At 40.0% G+C, this 18697-nt stretch overlaps 2 protein-coding genes across 14 annotated transcripts in view; one reads left to right on the forward strand and one right to left on the reverse strand.

The window, feature by feature from the left end:
• The window catches only part of GIGYF2 (GRB10 interacting GYF protein 2), a 71028-nt gene that overhangs the window by 24779 nt on the left and 27552 nt on the right, over positions 1–18697 (reverse strand). For all 13 annotated transcript variants that reach the window (XM_090147013.1, XM_031604961.2, XM_090147014.1 and 10 more), the window contains one exon: positions 673–852. In XM_090147013.1, coding sequence (XP_090003139.1) covers positions 673–852 — 180 coding nt within the window. The remainder of the gene's footprint in view (positions 1–672; positions 853–18697) is intronic.
• Positions 860–18690, forward strand: KCNJ13 (potassium inwardly rectifying channel subfamily J member 13). The gene is made up of 3 exons (XM_090147024.1): positions 860–6316; positions 11333–11813; positions 12520–18690. The coding sequence occupies exons 2-3, from the start codon at positions 11336–11338 to the stop codon at positions 13140–13142; spliced, it is 1101 nt and encodes a 366-aa protein (XP_090003150.1). The 5' UTR covers positions 860–6316; positions 11333–11335; the 3' UTR covers positions 13143–18690.

The following is an 18697-nucleotide window of genomic DNA, read 5'->3' on the forward strand; positions in this document are numbered from 1 at the left end:
TGAACAGGGTTAGGAACAGAAATAACAACTGCTTGCATTACAGTACTGAAAGTCTTTTGGGGTGTTTGAAACGGTGATAACCTCACTGCAGGAGCAAATGTGACTTTTTTACATGATTTAAAAAAATAGAAATCAATTGTTCACCTCAGCCACGGAAGTGTCCCATGCCTCCCTTGGTTTCCCTACAAAGGTGAAATAGCAGAGGAGCCACAGGTCTCTCTTGGTTCCCCCCAGATGCCTTGCATAACCAGAAGAAACATTATGGGAACTTGGTTCCAAAGGGAAAGTTGGCTAGCAGCTACTTTTCCAAGTAGCAGAGAAAGTCCACTTCCAGCCACAGCCCTGCTCTGCATTTCTCCTGCAACTCTAGCAACTCAGTGCTGGAAGTCAAGCGAACCCGCAAGAGGGACAGTAACACCAAACAGATACTTGAAATTTAACAAGAGATGGGATATCCTGTAACTAACCACAGGATGGATAGAGCAATTTATTTTGAAATCTTTCAAAGATGCCTCTTAGCACTGCAAGCATCTTTTGAAAACCAGAATGAGATCAATAACCTGAATGGTTTAGTATGCCCCCTTCCTTTCCTCTACTTTCTTCAGGCCCCCATTTACCCACTGCCCCTTTCCCTCCAGCCACGGCTGCATTTTTCTCAGGACCTCCTCTCACCTGGGCTGTGAGGACGCCACCTCTCACCATCCCTGCGTGACCCAGCCAGTCGCCAGCCTCCATCATCATCTTCCCCATTCTGCTCCTCCCTGAAGATGCGCCAGTTCTCGCTCTCAGAGCGTATAAACTCATGCTTCCTCCCTGTTGCTGCTGTCCCACCTTCTTCAAAGTTTGGTCTCACTGCAAGAAAAACAAAAAAAAAACAGGTAACTAAATACACTAGAAACAGGACTCCAGTCTTCAGGTACCTAGAAACACAAGAACTGTGATCTTGTTCTCTGAGAAGAATGTATCACAAGAGGTGGTAAGAACTTAACAGAGGAATGGAAGGGAACACAGGACAGACATTTAGGAAACCCTTCCACATCCTTATGTACCTTAGGATGGAAAAACCAAACAAGGACTGGGGAAAGGTGCACGTATATAAAAATATTCAGAAGAAAATGAATACAAGAAATTTTAACACAGATAAGAAAAACAGAAGAGAAAAAGATGACATTATGGGACATAAAGTAACCTGTAAGTTAAGAAGAGTGTGCAGAGAAAAAATAAACCACTGTATCACAAAAAGCCTCATTTTAAAATGGAGACAAATGTAAATCTGATACACATTTGATTTAAATCAAAGATATCTACTACTTGCATATTAAAAAGATGAGTTATGTATTTAATCCTGTAAGACGTACAGCAAATCCTCGCAAAATACTAGGAAGGACTGAAGATGTAGAGTAGGATTAAGGACCAAATAAGAAAAGCAGAGGGTTTATTACCCTTTGAAGCCATCCTCTGGGGAGTCGAGGTCAGTATAATAGAGAGTTAGAAGCAACTATGCTCAAGCTTAAGAAACAATCTATCAGAAATTTGGGGTGGTCCTATTTCTTAACTTATACCACATTATATTTGAAATAAAACAAAGTTCTCAGGTACGTAGTGAAGAACAGAGCTGTCACAAAAAGATTACGTGTATGTTTTCACAAAAAGCACATGTACTGTGTGCAGTAACTCAGGTCAGACATGCTGCTGTAACTGCTGACTCATTCCAACAGGGATCCACCACTGCTGAAATAAATGGCAGCACTACCTTCAGGACTTATGGATTGTATTCTAAAAATCCAGAAATATAAGAAAGTGATAATGCAGTAAAGATTGTCTAACACACCTGCACATGACTGCATTGAGACTCCTCAGGTCATTTTTGGGACAATTTTAAGAACTTTGTTTAGGAAGGATTTGCAAGTTGTTTCCCCACTTTTTCCCATTCACTGAAGAAAAGCTGTATTATATGTACAATGGGGAGTGCAGAGAACCCGAAATACTACAGCTTATGAAATCTCCATTTAGAAGAGTTCAGAAATTCTTCCTACTTGGGGACATTGAACTCCAAAAGCAGAACCCAAAGCACTGCCTTTGGAGCTTGTATACTGCTTGAAAATGTATACTGCTTGAAAATAACCCATGCCACTTCTCTTCCACCTCATAACAGCGACAGCCTCTCTCTTCCTCCAGATCAAAATCTTCCACAGCAAGTTGTGTTAGGGAGGGACCATACTGGAAGGGTATATGCAGAACTAAAACCAGAGAACAACATACAAGCAAGACGTTTTCAGGTTCCTGTGCTCCAAGTTCAGATGAAACACTTTCCCAGTTGTCAGTAAAACAAGTTTCTAGAGTCATTTTCAAGACCATACAGCCTTGAGCTAGCAAGTACATAGGAGGGTCAGAAAACACCTTCATGCTTAAGACATAGGAGTTCTCCCACCCTGACAGTCACACAGCGACCTCAGAAAGGTAACTCTAAAACATCTTTTCTCTTGTTTCCATATTTAAAAAAAATGCCAAAGCACACTATCAGTACTGACAGGCAGTCATATGAAGCCTAATACAACCCAGACACACATTTCCTTCATTAAGACAAGCACCTGACTAAAGAAAACTCCTATGCTTGCTGCACTTTGAGAACAAAGTTTCTAAAACAGTATATTTTGGAAAATATTCATCCAGTGGAAAACTAGTAAATACAACAACAGAGCCAAGCCACCTGAAAGCACAAGTACACACACCAAGACCACTGACAGTCTAACCCAGCAGAGAACTGCAGTTCAGCAGACCAGATGAGCCTCAGACACAGAGGATAAAGAATATGGTCATTTTCTGAACTTATTCAAAAAAAAGCAAAATGCATTTTTTTCTTTAATCCTGCAGCACACAAGCTTGTTTTTTTTTTCCTCACAGAAAGTTACCAGCAAGTGTTACTCAGCTATTTTCAGCTTAAAAAGTCTTATTAAAAAAACACATCTGTTCTTCTCAGAAGAATTCATAGCTATTATTTGACACTCACTGAACACCACCACTCATTTGAGAAGCTACAAAGGTCCCATCAATTAAGAAAAGAGATGTCATTTCCTTGCTTCTAGAACATATGGGGTTTAAACAGAAAAGAAAGCTTCATAAACAACATTGTGAAGTCTGCTGTGGCAACAAATGCCTGTATCACTGTTTCAGCTAAGTATTCTACAGGCACACCTGAGGCAATTCAGGCCGTGCTGTTCACAGTGCTTACCACAGTTGGTTTTGGTCCCAAGAGTGGAGCTACTGAAGTCAGGTTTTGTATTCTACACGTGCAGGAAACTGCATCCCCATTGCCCACTGTGGAATTAGAAACATACAGCTCCAACGAGGTGACACAACTCAGTGTTTGCCAAGATCAAAAAGAAGGGAGATACCATCTCTCCTATAATTTGAAGTTCCACAGCATTAAAAAAAATTAAGAAACAATAAGAGGCAGCGAAGGGGGCAGTTTTACTGCATCTGAGGATGGTATCACCCATGACTGAGAAAAACTTCCAAACAAACCAGTACTTCAGCATGTCGCACCAGGTGCTGACCTGATAACACAGTTCTGTGGGAGCCAAGAAAAGGCAGCGTATCCTTTTTCTGGTACTGAAGCACCATAGCAAGTAATATCCAAGGACGTAAGGAATGTTTCAAAACAGATCAGGCATGACATGATGCTGAACATTAGGCAGATCAATCAAGAAACCGACTTTTAACAACGTCCCAGTACATCCACACTGCAATCAGCTCTTTTCAGCTGTCACGACCAGTTCAGAGTCAGTACTTGGCAATGCTTTCAGAAAGAAAAAATGAAAACGCAGTCTATGGTTTTGCCTTGGACTAATTGACTGGACTTCCTGAAGAGAAGGAGCAAGAAAAAAGGGCACCTCTGTTCAAGTCTGTCACAAAGCCAGCAATGATGTTTACAGAAAATTTCAGATAGAGCCCAGTGGTATGCAGCCAAAAAAGCCTTCAGCTGTGCAACATGGAGCTGAAGAGAGATTGAACTGCAAAGGGCAAGACTGGGATTCTGGGACATGGCTCCATGGCAACATGTTCACGTCGAGACCTTAACCACTGCCATAGCAAACAGTGCTGCTCTCCACACTGCCTATCTACATTTCCTATGACACGCTCAGCACTTGGAGAAAATGAGCACAAATAGCAAGACTGACAGCAACACCGCCTGCTCTGAACAGGGGGAAAACCTACGGGGCTCCAAGTGCCTTCATTTGTTCTATTCTTTCTGCTGCAAACTACACATTTCCACACTAAAAAGACAAAAGAATTCCTTCGCAGCAAATGTTTTGAATGGCATACAAATAACTTTGCCTACACAAGTAATTCTGCAGCTCATTTTACAGAAGAATAGAACAAGTGGCCGTAAGATAACTTTTCCAAATAAATGCTACCCTCCCATCGGGACAGCATTTACCTACAGAACACACACAGAGAAGTGACTCACCTACAGCCAGAGTCAGTGATGGAAATCCAAAGTCCTGGTGATATTTTCTCTCTAGATTTTCTCTCCCTTCCTAAATTCTCAATCCCAACTGCCACTCTTAAACATGCTATCGAACATCACTATATTCTTCACTAATACTACGGCTACTCCCCAGCACGAGTGAGTCACAAAATGCAGATATACAAGAGTGTTTAATTCCATAAGACACACCTGGAAATCACAGTGTAGCCACTTCATCTGCTGTACAGTCACATTATGTTTTCAAGCCGTTCATCCAAATCAGATTAGAAAACATGCGACTGGACACCATAAGCTTTCCACAGTGCAAAATACATTCTGTAAGAATGTTTAGGAAAAAAACACTCATATCACACCACTGATGAATAGAAAGCCTTCTCCAGAGGATACCTGACTTCACTGGAGTATATAGGGAAGAGTCGAGAGCAAGTCACATCACCTATCCCACAGGCTTACCATAATGGCAGCACTACATTACTTGCACTGGCTCTGAAGGTCACACTATGCCTACCACCATTTTAGGTGCTGTGCCTGAACATGTATTAAAATCGTTCCATACTAATGAAGCAAAGAATTAAAGTTTTGCAATTTAGTGTTGGGGGAATGTTAAAGAAAAAAAAATGAGGGAGGATTTTGTTCCCTAAGCATAAAAGTCTACATTAATAATTTTCCCAGCAGGCCTTCAGTAGTTTTAGTGCAAACAACCGCAGCCTTTGTTTCTCAGATCCTCTTACATATGACGTTCGATGAAAGCCCTCAGATCAGCAGCTCATGAAGGGGGGAAAAAAGTGAGAAATACAACTGCATTGCAAAGTTGTCCTCAGAGTTCAGCTGAGTAGTGCAGCACGACGGGTGCTCTGCGCATTCTTTCAGACTGAAGATTTTCCTTAGAGGAACTCTCCCAATTTGCTCTAATTTGTTAAGCAAGAGAGAGAGAGAACAAGTGTAAATATTTTCACTTACTGCATGGAACCAGTTTCACTGCATCTTTAAAGGCAGTAACCTAGCTAGTCTGCACTGTTTCACTCCCTGGCTTTGGCAAAATCCTGTTACTAATTTCATGTTTTCACATAGGAGCAACATGGAGAAACAGCCAGCAGATTTACATCTTCTGACCAGAATTAAACTACAGCTGAGCAGGGACCATAGGCTACACTACCAGCTGCAGCCCACACTTCCTTAGCAGAGCCACTCAGTAGGCCAGGACACAATGAGGACAAGCAGCAGCACTGGAGAAGCAGCAAGAAGACAAGATTCCCCTCTCTACCTCAACTAACAGTAGCTACACTCGTTAGGAAGAAAGTATCAGAGAACCACTTGTTTCTCAGCAGCAATCTCAGAGCTTTTTACATTCAGTTTTTCCAGAGGAATTTTGGCCTTTTGAACTTGCAAGTAAAACTTTAAGTAAGATTAAACAAATCTAAATAAGAACCTTGGTGACAGAGGGGAGGGGAAAACGCACCCCTTCCACAAGTAAGCATTTGAGGATTTCTCCTTGCCTGCTAAGGGTTTGTGTTGGGTAAAGGAAAATGCTCCTAACAAACCAGCATTCTTTTCCACATGATCAGAGCTAACCAGCCCCCCTGCAGGCAAAGTGACCAATTGAATCAGCTTCAGATGAAAACCAGCCCCCCTGCACTATAAACACCGGAACGAGACATACAAACCCTTTTTTTTTTTTTTTTTTTTTTTTTTTTTGAAAAGGAGATCTCTACCAATCACTTGTGGGAAGTTCCCTACCAGTGCTGGGACCAATACACAAGTGGTCCCTTCTCTAGAGCCCAGGCACACTCCTTCTCCCACATAGAAGCAAATCTTCAAAGACTGGTAAGTACCCTAAGCAATTTCTCTTACTGTATGTTTAGCAATTATTCTGTCATTCTGTAATGAAAGAAAATGAAGTTGTTTCTCAGGGCACAAAGCTTTATTTCTAAAACTCACCAAATTCAATATCACCTTACACAAAAGCTTCCGATTTCCTCTGCTGAAGAAGAAAAAGCTCTCAAATGATCTCAATCACAACAGCACACAGAGCAAAACCAAAGCCATCATGCAACGTTCTTGCAGAAAGCTTTCAAGATCAACACTTTGGGAAAGACTCGGCAATGCTCTGCAAACAAGGGAGCATCACAATTCTACCAGCCTAGCAGCAAGAAGGCAAGATTCCCTATTTCTACCTCAACAAACAGTAGTTACACTCGTTAGGAACAACACACTCATTACACGCACAGTACTAAGGAGAAAGCCTTCCTCACCTCTTGTTTCATCAACCAACTCAGCATTTCACTTCAGTTCCACCAAAAATGCAAGAAACCAGCTCCATCTCTTCAGATCTGCTTTTAACATTGGTAATTTATTGTCATGTCTTCAATCACTTTCAATCAATGCATTCTGATCTACTGCTTACAGACACACTGCTGTGAGCTAGCACTACTGTCTTAAGAATCCATTAATGAACATCAAGTGTCAACTGCCTAGAAAGCTATCAGTGCTCTTCAAAAACACCAAGGTCTTCATGAATCAAGTCTCTAACAAGTCATTCTTCTGTGCTGTAATACTCTGTCCCATTTCACCTTTTTTTTCTTTCCTTCTCTAAAGTCCACTCTGTAATAAACAGTCAGTGAAGGTCAAAAGTAAAGCTTTGGTATCCTATGTTTTGTGTTATTTGCTGTGAAAATCATGACTTGGGCTCAGAAGAAGTTTTCATCTTCACTGTATTTCTTTATGTTTGTATTGAGTCTTGAAAACTGTTACCTTAATTCTGCAGACTGCTTGGAAAAAAAGTTGTCACCAACTTCTATTCTGTTCATCTAAATGAGGAATTGCCTACAAAATCTCAAGGACAAACATGCTCAAAATTCTAACTATCCTACTCACAGCTGTAGCATAAGTTTTCAACTAAAGCAGTTACAGTACTGACTGAATTACCTACATTTCTAAGACCAGCCTTAGTGCAGATTATATGATCCAGAGAAGTCATCAACTCTGGAAAAAAATTTGCTTCTTAAGGTTAACATCAAAGCATCAAGGATCATCACCCCATGGAAAAAGAGCAATACTGAGATTTTAATAGCATAAAAGTGACTTAAAAAAAAGATAAACCAGAAAAAAGGTAATAATCACAGCTTACAGCACCAATATTTAATTCTGAAGTGTAAAGTTATTCGAAGTCAGGTTCAGTAAAAAGGGGCATGACACCATCACTTGGGTTCTAATTAATCCTCAAGTTCTGCTACAGCTGTAAGCAGTGTTAGCAGTACTCTCAGGAAATAGCAAGTCCTCTTTGACTGCCTCACTGCTGCAATGAAGTGGCACACTATAAACCACCTCAAATCCCTTCTGAGATCAACTGGAACAGATTTTAAGAGTGGAAGTTGGGCAGTTATGGCAGCACTGTAACTTTTCTCTGGGACAAAGCTCCACAAAACAGCATTCCAGCTCCTAGAGGGGTTGCAGCTGCATTAACTTATCAAGCCAAAAGCTTGAGTGTCATTTTCAGTGCCTTCAGCTGGGAAGACAAACAAAAACATGAAGACTGCAAATAAGTCCCCATGGATTAAAGGATGCCTTAGAGATGGAGGAAAGCACCACGGTGGTGCAGAGCACAATGCTACTTCAAAGAGCTGTCACAACACAACAAAGCAAACATCTCAGTAACAAAGCAAAGTGTGGGAGGGTAGGTGTGTTGGATCATGAATTTCAGAAACGCAAGCAGTGTTCTAGAACTGTAAGCTCAAGTTTTTATTAGCAAGTTGGACAGGTTCTAAACTGACCCAACCACTAATAAAAGTTAAACTGCGGTACTCACCCTACCTTGGTTTGTCTTACAAGATTGTAAGAAAGAAAGAAGTCAGAATGAGGGACAAAGACAGTAAAGTAAGAGGTTTAAAAAAACTAAAAGAATCAAAGAGAGTTGGTGATAACCACTGAATTCTCAATAGACTGGAAACAGGAAGGATTAGAAACACTGAATGGAAATTAAAGATTGGCCAGCAAGCAAAGAGAGGCTTAAGAAAATCTTAGCTGACAGCTCCTGTCTTTCTAGTCAGGGGTTATCAGCTGGCAGAAGAAACACCCCAAAGCTACAGTTTCACAAGCCAACAACCAGGAAAAACAAAACCAAACAAGAAGCATATCATAAAGGTTAAAAGATGACATTAGAGAAACCTGGTCTAGGAACCATATCCATTCAGCACTGGAGACCTGTTATCCAACAAAACACAAGTCAGAGTTGCACATCTTCTCTAAAACTTACTCTGAAACTAGGATTGATGTGTGGATCTCAAGGACAACACTGCACAGAATCAGACTAGGTGGTCTAAAATATACTTTATCATTTTATTAATTTATTACTAAGAGGGAGATTAAGTTTTTTACTACATTGGGCAAGGAAAGAAGTATATAGAAGACAATTATCTTCAAATTTGAAGTCACACTTACTCAAGTTGATCCTGCTTTTGAGAAATTCAGTAGCCTGATCCTCTAGCCTGAGCAAATTATTTCCCACAAGACAATTAACTTTTTCACCTATACTAAAACAACTGCATCGCTCTTAAAGCTTATTTACAGTTTCTTTGCCATCGTTCCCTGCCCAGGAAGTTTAGACTCGTGGCCAAAGCTTCCAATGCTACTGCTGCCATCTACTCAGCTAGGTAATGCTTTAAAACAGTGCTAGACAAGAAAGATCAGAAGCCTCTATCAAACGAGATCAGATCAGTTACCTGGTGAACCATACAGGTAATTTCCCTGCTGAGAGTCTCAAGGAACACCAAGAAAGGACCATTACAAAATGCACTGCTGGAGGTTAATGGAGGTTCCCTTTGCAGAGTACCCTTGACATGTCTGTAAAGGCCCTTCTTCCACAGAATACATTGTAAACAACTTGATGAAGAAGACTGACTGGATTTTTCAGGCCCAAATAACTTTGAAACTGTAAAGCAGATGCTGCCCTCCAATAAACCGTAAGAATTTACAAGCACATCTTTTTCCCTCAAGAACGCATGAGGTTACACCTAGAGGTGCTTTGTCCTGTAGGTGTTCTCTGTTCAGACAGAATCACAGAACTGCAGAGGTCAGAAGGAACTTCAGCCACATATGGAATAGTGCATCCAGTTCTGGGCTCCCCAGTTCAAGACAGACAGGGAATTCCTAGAGATCCCCACAAAGATGATTAGCAGCCTGGAGTGTCTCTCTTATGAGGAAAGGCTGAGAGACCTGGGGCTGTCCAGTCTGAAGAAGAGAAAACTGAAAAGGCATCTTATCAAGACTTATAAATATCTAATGGGCAAGAGTCAACTGGATGAGGTTAGGCTCTTCTCAGCCAGAACTACTTTAATGTGAGGGTAACAGCACCAGCACAGGCTGCCCAATGAGGTGGTAAAATCTCCTTCTCTGATGATAATCAAAACCCAACTGGATGCTTTCCAGTGCAACCTACTGTACGGAACCTGCTTTAGTAGGGGGTGTGGACTCCTGAGGTCCCTTCCAACCCCTACAACTATGTGATTATCAAGAGCAAGTAAACAGTCATGAAAGCTACTGGTTTACAGGATCAGAAATCACAAAACAGTGGGTTTTTTTCATTTAAAATTCCATCAATTGATTCTGAATTTTATGATCATTAGATCCAGTGTGTTTCAACACAAAACTAAGATGACTTTCTTTGACACAGATGGAATCCAGTTCCTTTAACTTGAACATACACTTGTTTTACATGCTGAAATATTCAGAAAAAGGGAAAAAAAAATTGATGAGAAACTGACAAAAGTGATGAAACATACCATGTATAATTATGGATTGCAGAATTTATGCAGTTTTGGAAAATCCTCCTCCTACAAAAATACATCCTTCACAGCTATTTGTAAACAGATCATACACACTAATTTAAATTGTTACATTATTGTTCTAGGTGAACTTTAAGTATTCAATATTTAACAAGTTTAGGATTTGGGTGGTCAGCATCTTCTGAAAGCCACTCAGCATTCCTGATGAGTTCATTAAGTTCTGATGCTAAAAATGACAAATGTCCATTTTGCTTCCCACACCCACAATTCTACCCTCACCCCCTAATTTCCACACATTTGCTGTCCTATTTTTCTTATTTGGTCACTAATAAAAACACACTGCTTAGGCAGACTAAACTACAAATTATGTATCATCATCTATTTCAAGTTTTGCTTTCCTGCCCTTTTCTAACCTATGCTTACATAAGTGAACTCAGAAACAGCTATGCCCTGAGTACTCTAATTCTGTTTAGCTAGACAGAGTAGGTACAGACAGCAGTCATTCCCTGAGCAAGAAAAGCCTGCAAGGACATCTACTTGGGTAGAAATGAGGTAAACTACAGCACCCCCTAAAATGCATAATCATGTACAAAAATAACATATGGTAGTATTGTTAACAGTATTCATCATAGTATAGGTAAACTATTACACTCTGCTTTAGTTACAAAAATTACACTAACAGTTACTAAACTAAACTGATACAAGAATTATTTTCCAGATACATTGTGCCAACTCCCTCTCCCACCCATCAAAAACTTAAAGCACGTGATAAATATAAATTCACTGAAGTATACAAGTTATATACAATGACTAAGCAGGGAAAATGTGAGAAATAGTTGCATTTTTTAAAGTTAATCTATTTTAGCTAAGTATTACCACAAATAGTGGTAAATTCCACCCCAGGCTCCTGACTTAATCTTCTCTGGATTGCAATGTATAAGCCCTCCTTTGTTGGCTGCAGTATTTCAACCCCTGCTGATGTGTCAAAAACTGTGAACATTAGGCAAAACACAAATATGCTGCACTGCATCAGACTATTTTCCTCTTTTGTCTTTTCCAGAACATGAGAACAGATACGATAGAGAGCAATAACACCAAATCCAGCGCTCCCCTCCTAACCCAGAGATACCTGAGAATGGTCACAAAGGATGGACACAGCACATTCCAGATGGATGGTGCACAAGGACAAGGTCTGGCATACCTCCGAGATGCATGGGGAATACTAATGGACATGCGCTGGAGATGGATGATGCTTGTATTTTCTGCTTCTTTTGTCATTCACTGGCTAGTTTTTGCAGTGCTTTGGTATGTGCTGGCTGAGATGAACGGGGACCTGGAGCTGGACCACGATTCTCCACCTGACAACCACACTATCTGTGTCAAGTACATCACCAGTTTTACAGCTGCATTCTCCTTCTCGTTGGAGACACAACTCACCATTGGTTATGGTACTATGTTTCCAAGTGGGGACTGCCCCAGTGCTATTGCCCTGCTTGCCATACAGATGGTCCTAGGGCTCATGCTAGAAGCCTTCATCACAGGTAATCTCTCACATTTACATCTGTTGTATCTCAAGATTTATGTCATTTAAATCAGAAATAAGTATGGATCATACTTGTATCTGAGAGAAAGTTCAGTTACTAAAGGAATGACAAGATCTCAGCTGTGTAATAATAAATTAATATTAGGCAGTGTCAAGATTTGTATTAGAAAGTACCTCTATTCATTGGTTGATGCTTGTGGTAGTACCCCACTTACCACTCCCAATCACTTATTATATTATGATCTATTTCTCAACAGAAAGAATTTTTTCAGTAGGATTAATATTTGTAAAGCCAATTTAACAGCTGTACATTTGTCTAGGCGGAGATTATTATTCATCTTTAAGTCAGTATCTATGCATTCCTCAGTACTTCACATAACGGAAATTTCTAGGATGTTGCAGTTATTCAGATATTTTAAGTTCCTTAAAGTGCTTCTCAGGTTTAAGGTATGTCAACAGATTTTAAATATTCTATTTATTGTATACTACGCAATACATTTCTCAAGCAGCAGCCTAACAAGATTACATACTATTGTAATTACAGTATATGGGGGCACTAAGTGGGCAGGTTCACAGTTTTCAAAAGGACCCTGTACACTTAAGGCAGTTTCTATTCCTTCGGATGGCTTTATGTAGCTCGGCGACTGCAGGGAAACAACCCAGGCGCAGTTCTCACTTTCATTACCTTCTTTTCCATCACACAGGTGCTTTTGTGGCAAAGATCGCGCGGCCAAAGAACCGGGCATTCTCCATCCGCTTCACTCGCTGCGCCATAGTGACACACACAGAGGGGAAGCCATACCTTATGTTTCAGGTGGCTAACACACGCTCCAGCCCACTCACCAGCGTCCAGATTTCTGCTATTCTTTACCAAGAACAGGAGAACGGTCAGCTGCACCAGACCAGTATTGACTTCCACCTAGACAACGTTACTTTGGATGAGTGCCCTTTTTTCACCTTCCCTCTGACCTACTACCACTCCATCACCCCATCCAGCCCGCTGGCTGCTCTCCTCCAAAGAGAGGCCGCTCGCCACTTTGAGCTGGTCGTCTTTCTGTCAGCGGTGCAGGAAGGGACAGGAGAAGTGTGTCAGAGGAGGACGTCCTACCTCCCCTCAGAGATCATGCTGTACCATCGTTTTGCCCCTGTGCTAGCCCGCAGTGCCAAAGGTGAATATCAGATCAAGATGGAGAATTTTGACAAGACGATTCCTGAGCTCCCAGCTGCAGCTGATTCAATGAATCCAAGGAGGACTGCCAAGGAGATCCGCATCAACGGACAGCATGTCGAGTGCTTCCAGCTCTCTGAGACTGGCCTCACAGAATAGAGGGAACAGACTTTGGACTTTGTGCCTTTTTTTAATTATTGTTACATTAAACTCTGAGGTCACATCGACAACCTTCCTTCCTTGCCTGCCCTGTGATCTTCTAATGATCTCTCCTGTTTTCCTCCTTCTGATTGCAACACAATATGCAAAGCAAAGAGAACTGGCATGCCCGTATAAGCTTGGGAGAGGCTGGATCGACCACCCAGGACAAAGGCAGGTACAAGATTCACAGTACTGCTTCTGGGAAATTAGAAGAACCACCAGCTGAAGTCACTAGGTTATGATTAAAGTTGTGTGACTCTGAAAGGAGAGACTTCCAAAGCTGACCAAAATCCTAACCAACCAGTTTGTGACAAAATTGGACAGCAAAAATACAAGAGAAGACTCTCACACAAAACCAATATGGAGTCATTCAGTCAATACATTAGTCCTTGGATAAGCAATTCAGTTGATTTAAGACCCTGATTTTTCTGTTATTTTCACTCTTTGCGAGATACTTGGTTACATCTGATTTCAGAGGGATGAACTTACTCTTAGGAAGTATTGCCAACCTCTCACAGCAGTGAGAAGTACCCCTGCTGTGCTTGCTTATTAAGCAGAAATGTAAATACTATCTGTAGTTTTTTGTTCCATCAGATATGAGGAGAACTTCTCTTTGTCAGTCTATGAAGACAGTATCAAAAAATCTTGATGTATATGGCAAATGCTGACTGGAAATTTTTTTCATATTTGGAAACACCAAATAAATTATTTAGCAGTGGAAACCAGACCATCCTAAATGAATGAATGTGGTTTTTTGTTGTTGGTGGTGGGTTTTTTTTTTCATTACAAGGACAACATGTTCTATGCATCCTCAACTGTGTGTGCTTCTCAAGTAGGTCTGACCCTGGAAGATGCACTGCATCCACATGAGAAGTAGAACTGCATCCATTTGTATTTTATGCTTTTTAACATGAATCATGCCTTTACGTACAGTACAGAAGTACTTAGAGACACCTGAATCAATTTTAAAATAAAAAATTAAGCTACATGGGACTTCTGTATTTAAGTGCCTCATAAGTCTATTGCAATTAAGACTTAAATCCAAAGCTCCTAAATAGTTTAAAAAGCTAGAGAATAAATAGAACAATGGATAATTATTTACAAGCTCTTAACAAAAGCAATGTCTATTATGTGTTCATACTTGAAAAGTCAATATCAAAAGAGTTAATTTCTCAAAAGTAAGAGACTTTTCCCACAAATGAAGATGGTCTAACTTTCACTTACAGAAGCATAATACTCTACAAAACATGCTTCCTTTTAACTTCAGCAGTCAGCAGCAGGAATAAAGGGATCAGATACCATTAACTGAACTCTTCTTGAGCCTCAAAATCAAACTGCATTCGCAAACAGAAAGAGCTGAGCCATTTAGCTTGCCTCCAACTTGTTTAAGCAGTTTGTCTGTGTTACAGATTCTAACTGGATTTGGTTTTGTTACAGATTTTCTCAAAATCTTTCATGGAACTTAACTATGTAAAAGCATTAATGAATTCTGTGGAGCTTGCAGACCAACACAGTCAAATTACACAGCCTTCAACTCTGCTTTTCTCAGTTGTTGACCCATACACAGTTTAGAGACCCCTCCTCAATCTTATCAGTACCAATAATTTGCTATTATTTCCTTCTACAATGTTATTTGACACCTTCTCTCCCAATGTAATGTAGTGAGAAAAATCTGACAAACTAAGAACCAGTGCAAGAGCAACAGAATGGATCTGTGTCAAGTCAGAAATAACCAAGAACAGCACTGTTTGAGGTACTGCGTTTTCTCTCTCTCACATACTCCAATCTCAGACAAATTACTGTAAAATTCATATGTATAATCCCAACAGGGTGGCACTATAATCACGTTTTAGAGCCGCGGCCATAAAGAGCTATTTCTGTTTTCAATTAACATCTAATCAAAGTGTTGGTTGCTCAGTCCAATTTCTAAATTGACTTGAGACTTAAAAACTGTCTCTTCTTTTTAAAATCACTTCCTATTCATAGATGTGGTAGAGCAGCAAGTATAAAGAAAGAATAAAAGAATACTTTTAGTATACCCTACATGCTGTCTTCAAATGCTACATTTCTGAATACACAGCTGAAGAATACTGCTGGAGCAAATGAAACATACAAACAACTGCACAGTTATCTATCTCAGAACAGTGCAGAACAAAAGGTAGGCAGAACATTCACATTACTTCCACTGTTCTGCAGAACTGGTGAACCACGGAGTCTCAGGAAGTACTGGAAACAGGCCATGATACAAATCAGAAGCCCAGAAAAAATTGCTCATAAACAAGGATGCAAAGCTGCATTCTAAGCTTTCCGTAACGCTGCAAGAGCAAATCTGTGATGAACCTTCTTTAGATATACCTACCTATAACAGTGAGCTAGGGAAGAAAAACAAGCCAGGAAAAATGAAAAATTCAGCACTCTTGTTGTATTCACAGGAGCAGCCTTTTTACATTCAAGTCTTCTTAACTTAATCAATAAACACACAACTAAATCAGGTTCCACAACTGACTTTCTAAATGTCTTGTTTAATCTACAATTATTTCTTACCAACGTGTAATTGCTGGTAACTACTCAAATCTCCGAGGCTACTAAGCTGGCATTAGTCAAGGGGTTGCACAGAAAATTAAGCAGCTTTCGTGCAACTCCAAGACAGCTGTGATCTAGAAAACAACTTGCTCATTTTCTTTGCTAATAGCCTCAGCCTTCCGGAAGCAATTTGCTGTCTCAATAAAGTCTGTCAAAACTTAGTTTGCAAGAAAAACTCACAAATACTTTGTGCATCTTAATTTGCAAAATGAAACAGTTGACACCGAGCATCAGCTAAAAGAGAACTTGGAAACTTATCAGTGCAAAACCCCTTTGAAGAACTGGATATTCTTCAATATTTGAGAAGCATTTCTCTACTGAATTCTCCCCTTTTTATCTCATGATTTTTAATTGAAAGGTTCTTGCCTTGTCACCCATTATGAATGCTCAGAAAAGCTTCCTCTCACCTGTTATTGATTTTGTAATGTGATCACCCCGAACAAACAAAACAAAGAAGTTGACAACTCAGTAAGCTACATAATTTGAGGCTGATTTAAGGCCCCATCCAAAAGCAATTGAAAACTGAAGCACTGTAAAATTAAAAAATAAAATCCTAAACTTCAAATTTTAAGCAGAACAACAGAAACCAATAGATATCTGCTAGAGCTCATTAGCCTACATTACAAGCTGCATGTCAATTCATTCCATCTTCTGCTTTCACTTCTATGTGAATGATATCCTAATGTCTGGTTAACAAGGACATCTTCTGGTACATCTGTATCCTTACTTGATGCTTTAAGTATCTTATCATTCAAAAGCATGCACATAATATTAACTACTTGTTTATTAATCAAGGTTTGAATTAAAACGTATCAGTACCTTCTGTGCATTCCACCTTATTTCTCTGAAGGTGGAGAGGAAAGAAATGGTCTTTTCACTTACAGGGCCACGAATCTCCAACAGAGCAATAATAAACATAAATGGCTAATTATTTTACATTAAGACATCACAAAGATTCTACGTCTCGTCTCTTATGCTGTGTTATAGAGGTTTTGGTCAAATAAGATTAAATCAGAAAAGTAATACAACAAGAGACTTAGAGGAGGAGCAACCAGGTATAATGTGAAGTTTAATAACTGGAAATAAATCACCTCATCCTCTACAATGAACCAGGACTTTAAGAAAGCACAAGGGGATACCATCTTTCCATAAAATCATTCCCAGCAGATGCACTCTGAAGTCCTGATGACTGACAGTTATTACCAACAAGACACGCTGCAGTAGGTGCAGCATTAACACTATGTTCAGGTCCAAGCCAGCTTCTGTAAGAACATCTTGCACAAATTAAGTTCTCAAGTTCTATGCATCTCATCCAAAAGTGACTGGCAATATTCTCATCAATCTTAATCAGAAACGTGGCACAACATTCAGTCTGGTTCTTGTAGTGCTTTATTTTCTCAGAGGAACAGGAAGGGGCTAAATAAATAACCAATGATGGTAGATAATGCTCTCACTGTTGCCACATTCATTTGTCTTTTGTTAAAAAAAAAAAACAGTCCTGAAACTTCCACAGTATTTTTTTCCATTCCCCAAAGGTCTAACTATAAGCACACACTCAAGACAAACTTTCACTATTGGAGATGCAAAGAGGGGCAATCTCAGAAATCTCAAGTTGTTTTCAGGAGTAATCTCTTTCAAGGAAAAGAGAAGAGGAAAACCAGCACTGTCCCAGTTAACCGTTTGTCATCTTAAAAAGAAAAATGAAAAGCATTCTTTAAAACATTAAAAAGAATCAATACACACATGGAGAGAGAATTCAGAGGGCTATGAAAGAAAACATGGTAGTAAGATTCCTAAAAGCATGGGCCACCATGTAAATTTGTATTACTGAGATAGAAACTCATTACTCTCTCAAAAAAAGAAATAAAACTACTGACTGTCATTCAGGCATTAAAACATACTCCTATCAACTCCCAATTGCAATTGAATCTCCTCTGGGAGTTTTGTTGGTCCTGAAACCCAACCTGTAGCCATATTTTCTGACCTACGCCTTTCCAACACATTCACTATGGAGGCTGTTTAGCCAATACTCCTTATACTCCAATATAGTAAAGTTTGCTGACAGTCCTGCCAAGAACTCCCACAAAACAGCTGCAGTACGTGCGTGTGGAAACACACCACAGAGAAAGGACAAGGTCACATCAGGGAGCAACCAGTGCACAACCCCATGAAACAGAAGTTACGGTACACCCAGCTGCCAGGAGAACCTTCCTTCTCACCACTCACAACTGCAGATTCTACCTAAATGGAAAAGTCCCACTTCCCAGACAACAATACACTCCAACTCAAATTCAGGTGAGTAATCAGAGAGACACACTGGGTCAAAATTAATGATTTTTCCTGAACATGACCAACGTGAACCATTTCAGGAATACAAGAGGGAACATGGCAGATACACTCACAAGTATACTCTTTCAGCTGTACTGGGAGAGAGAAAGAAGCAGGTAACTTCAATGAACAGAAGATTTCTATGAGAACTTAAACTAGTTGGACAGACATCCATCCCATAACCATGGGAACTTCAACACGTTGCCATTAAGATCTACCACACAAGTGAGCATTCAAGAAAAACAGAACAGTTGACACGGTCAAGAAGTTCTAGATACCAAAACAACACATGCCAGGAATGTTTAAAAACTGCATTTACACAGCAAATTTCACAGAGTACCCACAGAGCTTATCAGTGAAGGCTCTTCTCAGATGCACAGAAATTATTTTCCAACTGCAAACAAACCCTCATCAAATAAATAAAATCTACTTGGGGCAAAAACAACACTGCAAACACATTCAGAGTAAAGCAGCACAGTACCACAAGCTTTCTATTAACAAATCTGAAGCAGGTAAGAAAGCTTTAAGTACATATAAGCTATTACCCCAAAACACATTCTTGCTCTTCCCTCCCATCTTCTACCCATACAGTAACAAAACCA

This window comes from Phasianus colchicus, chromosome 10, assembly GCF_987193195.1.
Source record: "Phasianus colchicus chromosome 10, bPhaCol1.hap1.1, whole genome shotgun sequence".
Lineage (NCBI taxonomy): Eukaryota > Metazoa > Chordata > Aves > Galliformes > Phasianidae > Phasianus > Phasianus colchicus.

What these genes read in the sequence shown, in the direction of transcription:
- KCNJ13 (XM_090147024.1), top strand. Translation starts at nt 11,336, where the DNA reads ATGAGAACAGATACGATAGAGAGCAATAACACCAAATCCAGCGCTCCC. An exon ending in GCTAGAAGCCTTCATCACAG is followed by an intron (nt 11,814 to 12,519) that starts GTAATCTCTCAC and finishes TCCATCACACAG; the next exon opens with GTGCTTTTGTGGCAAAGATC.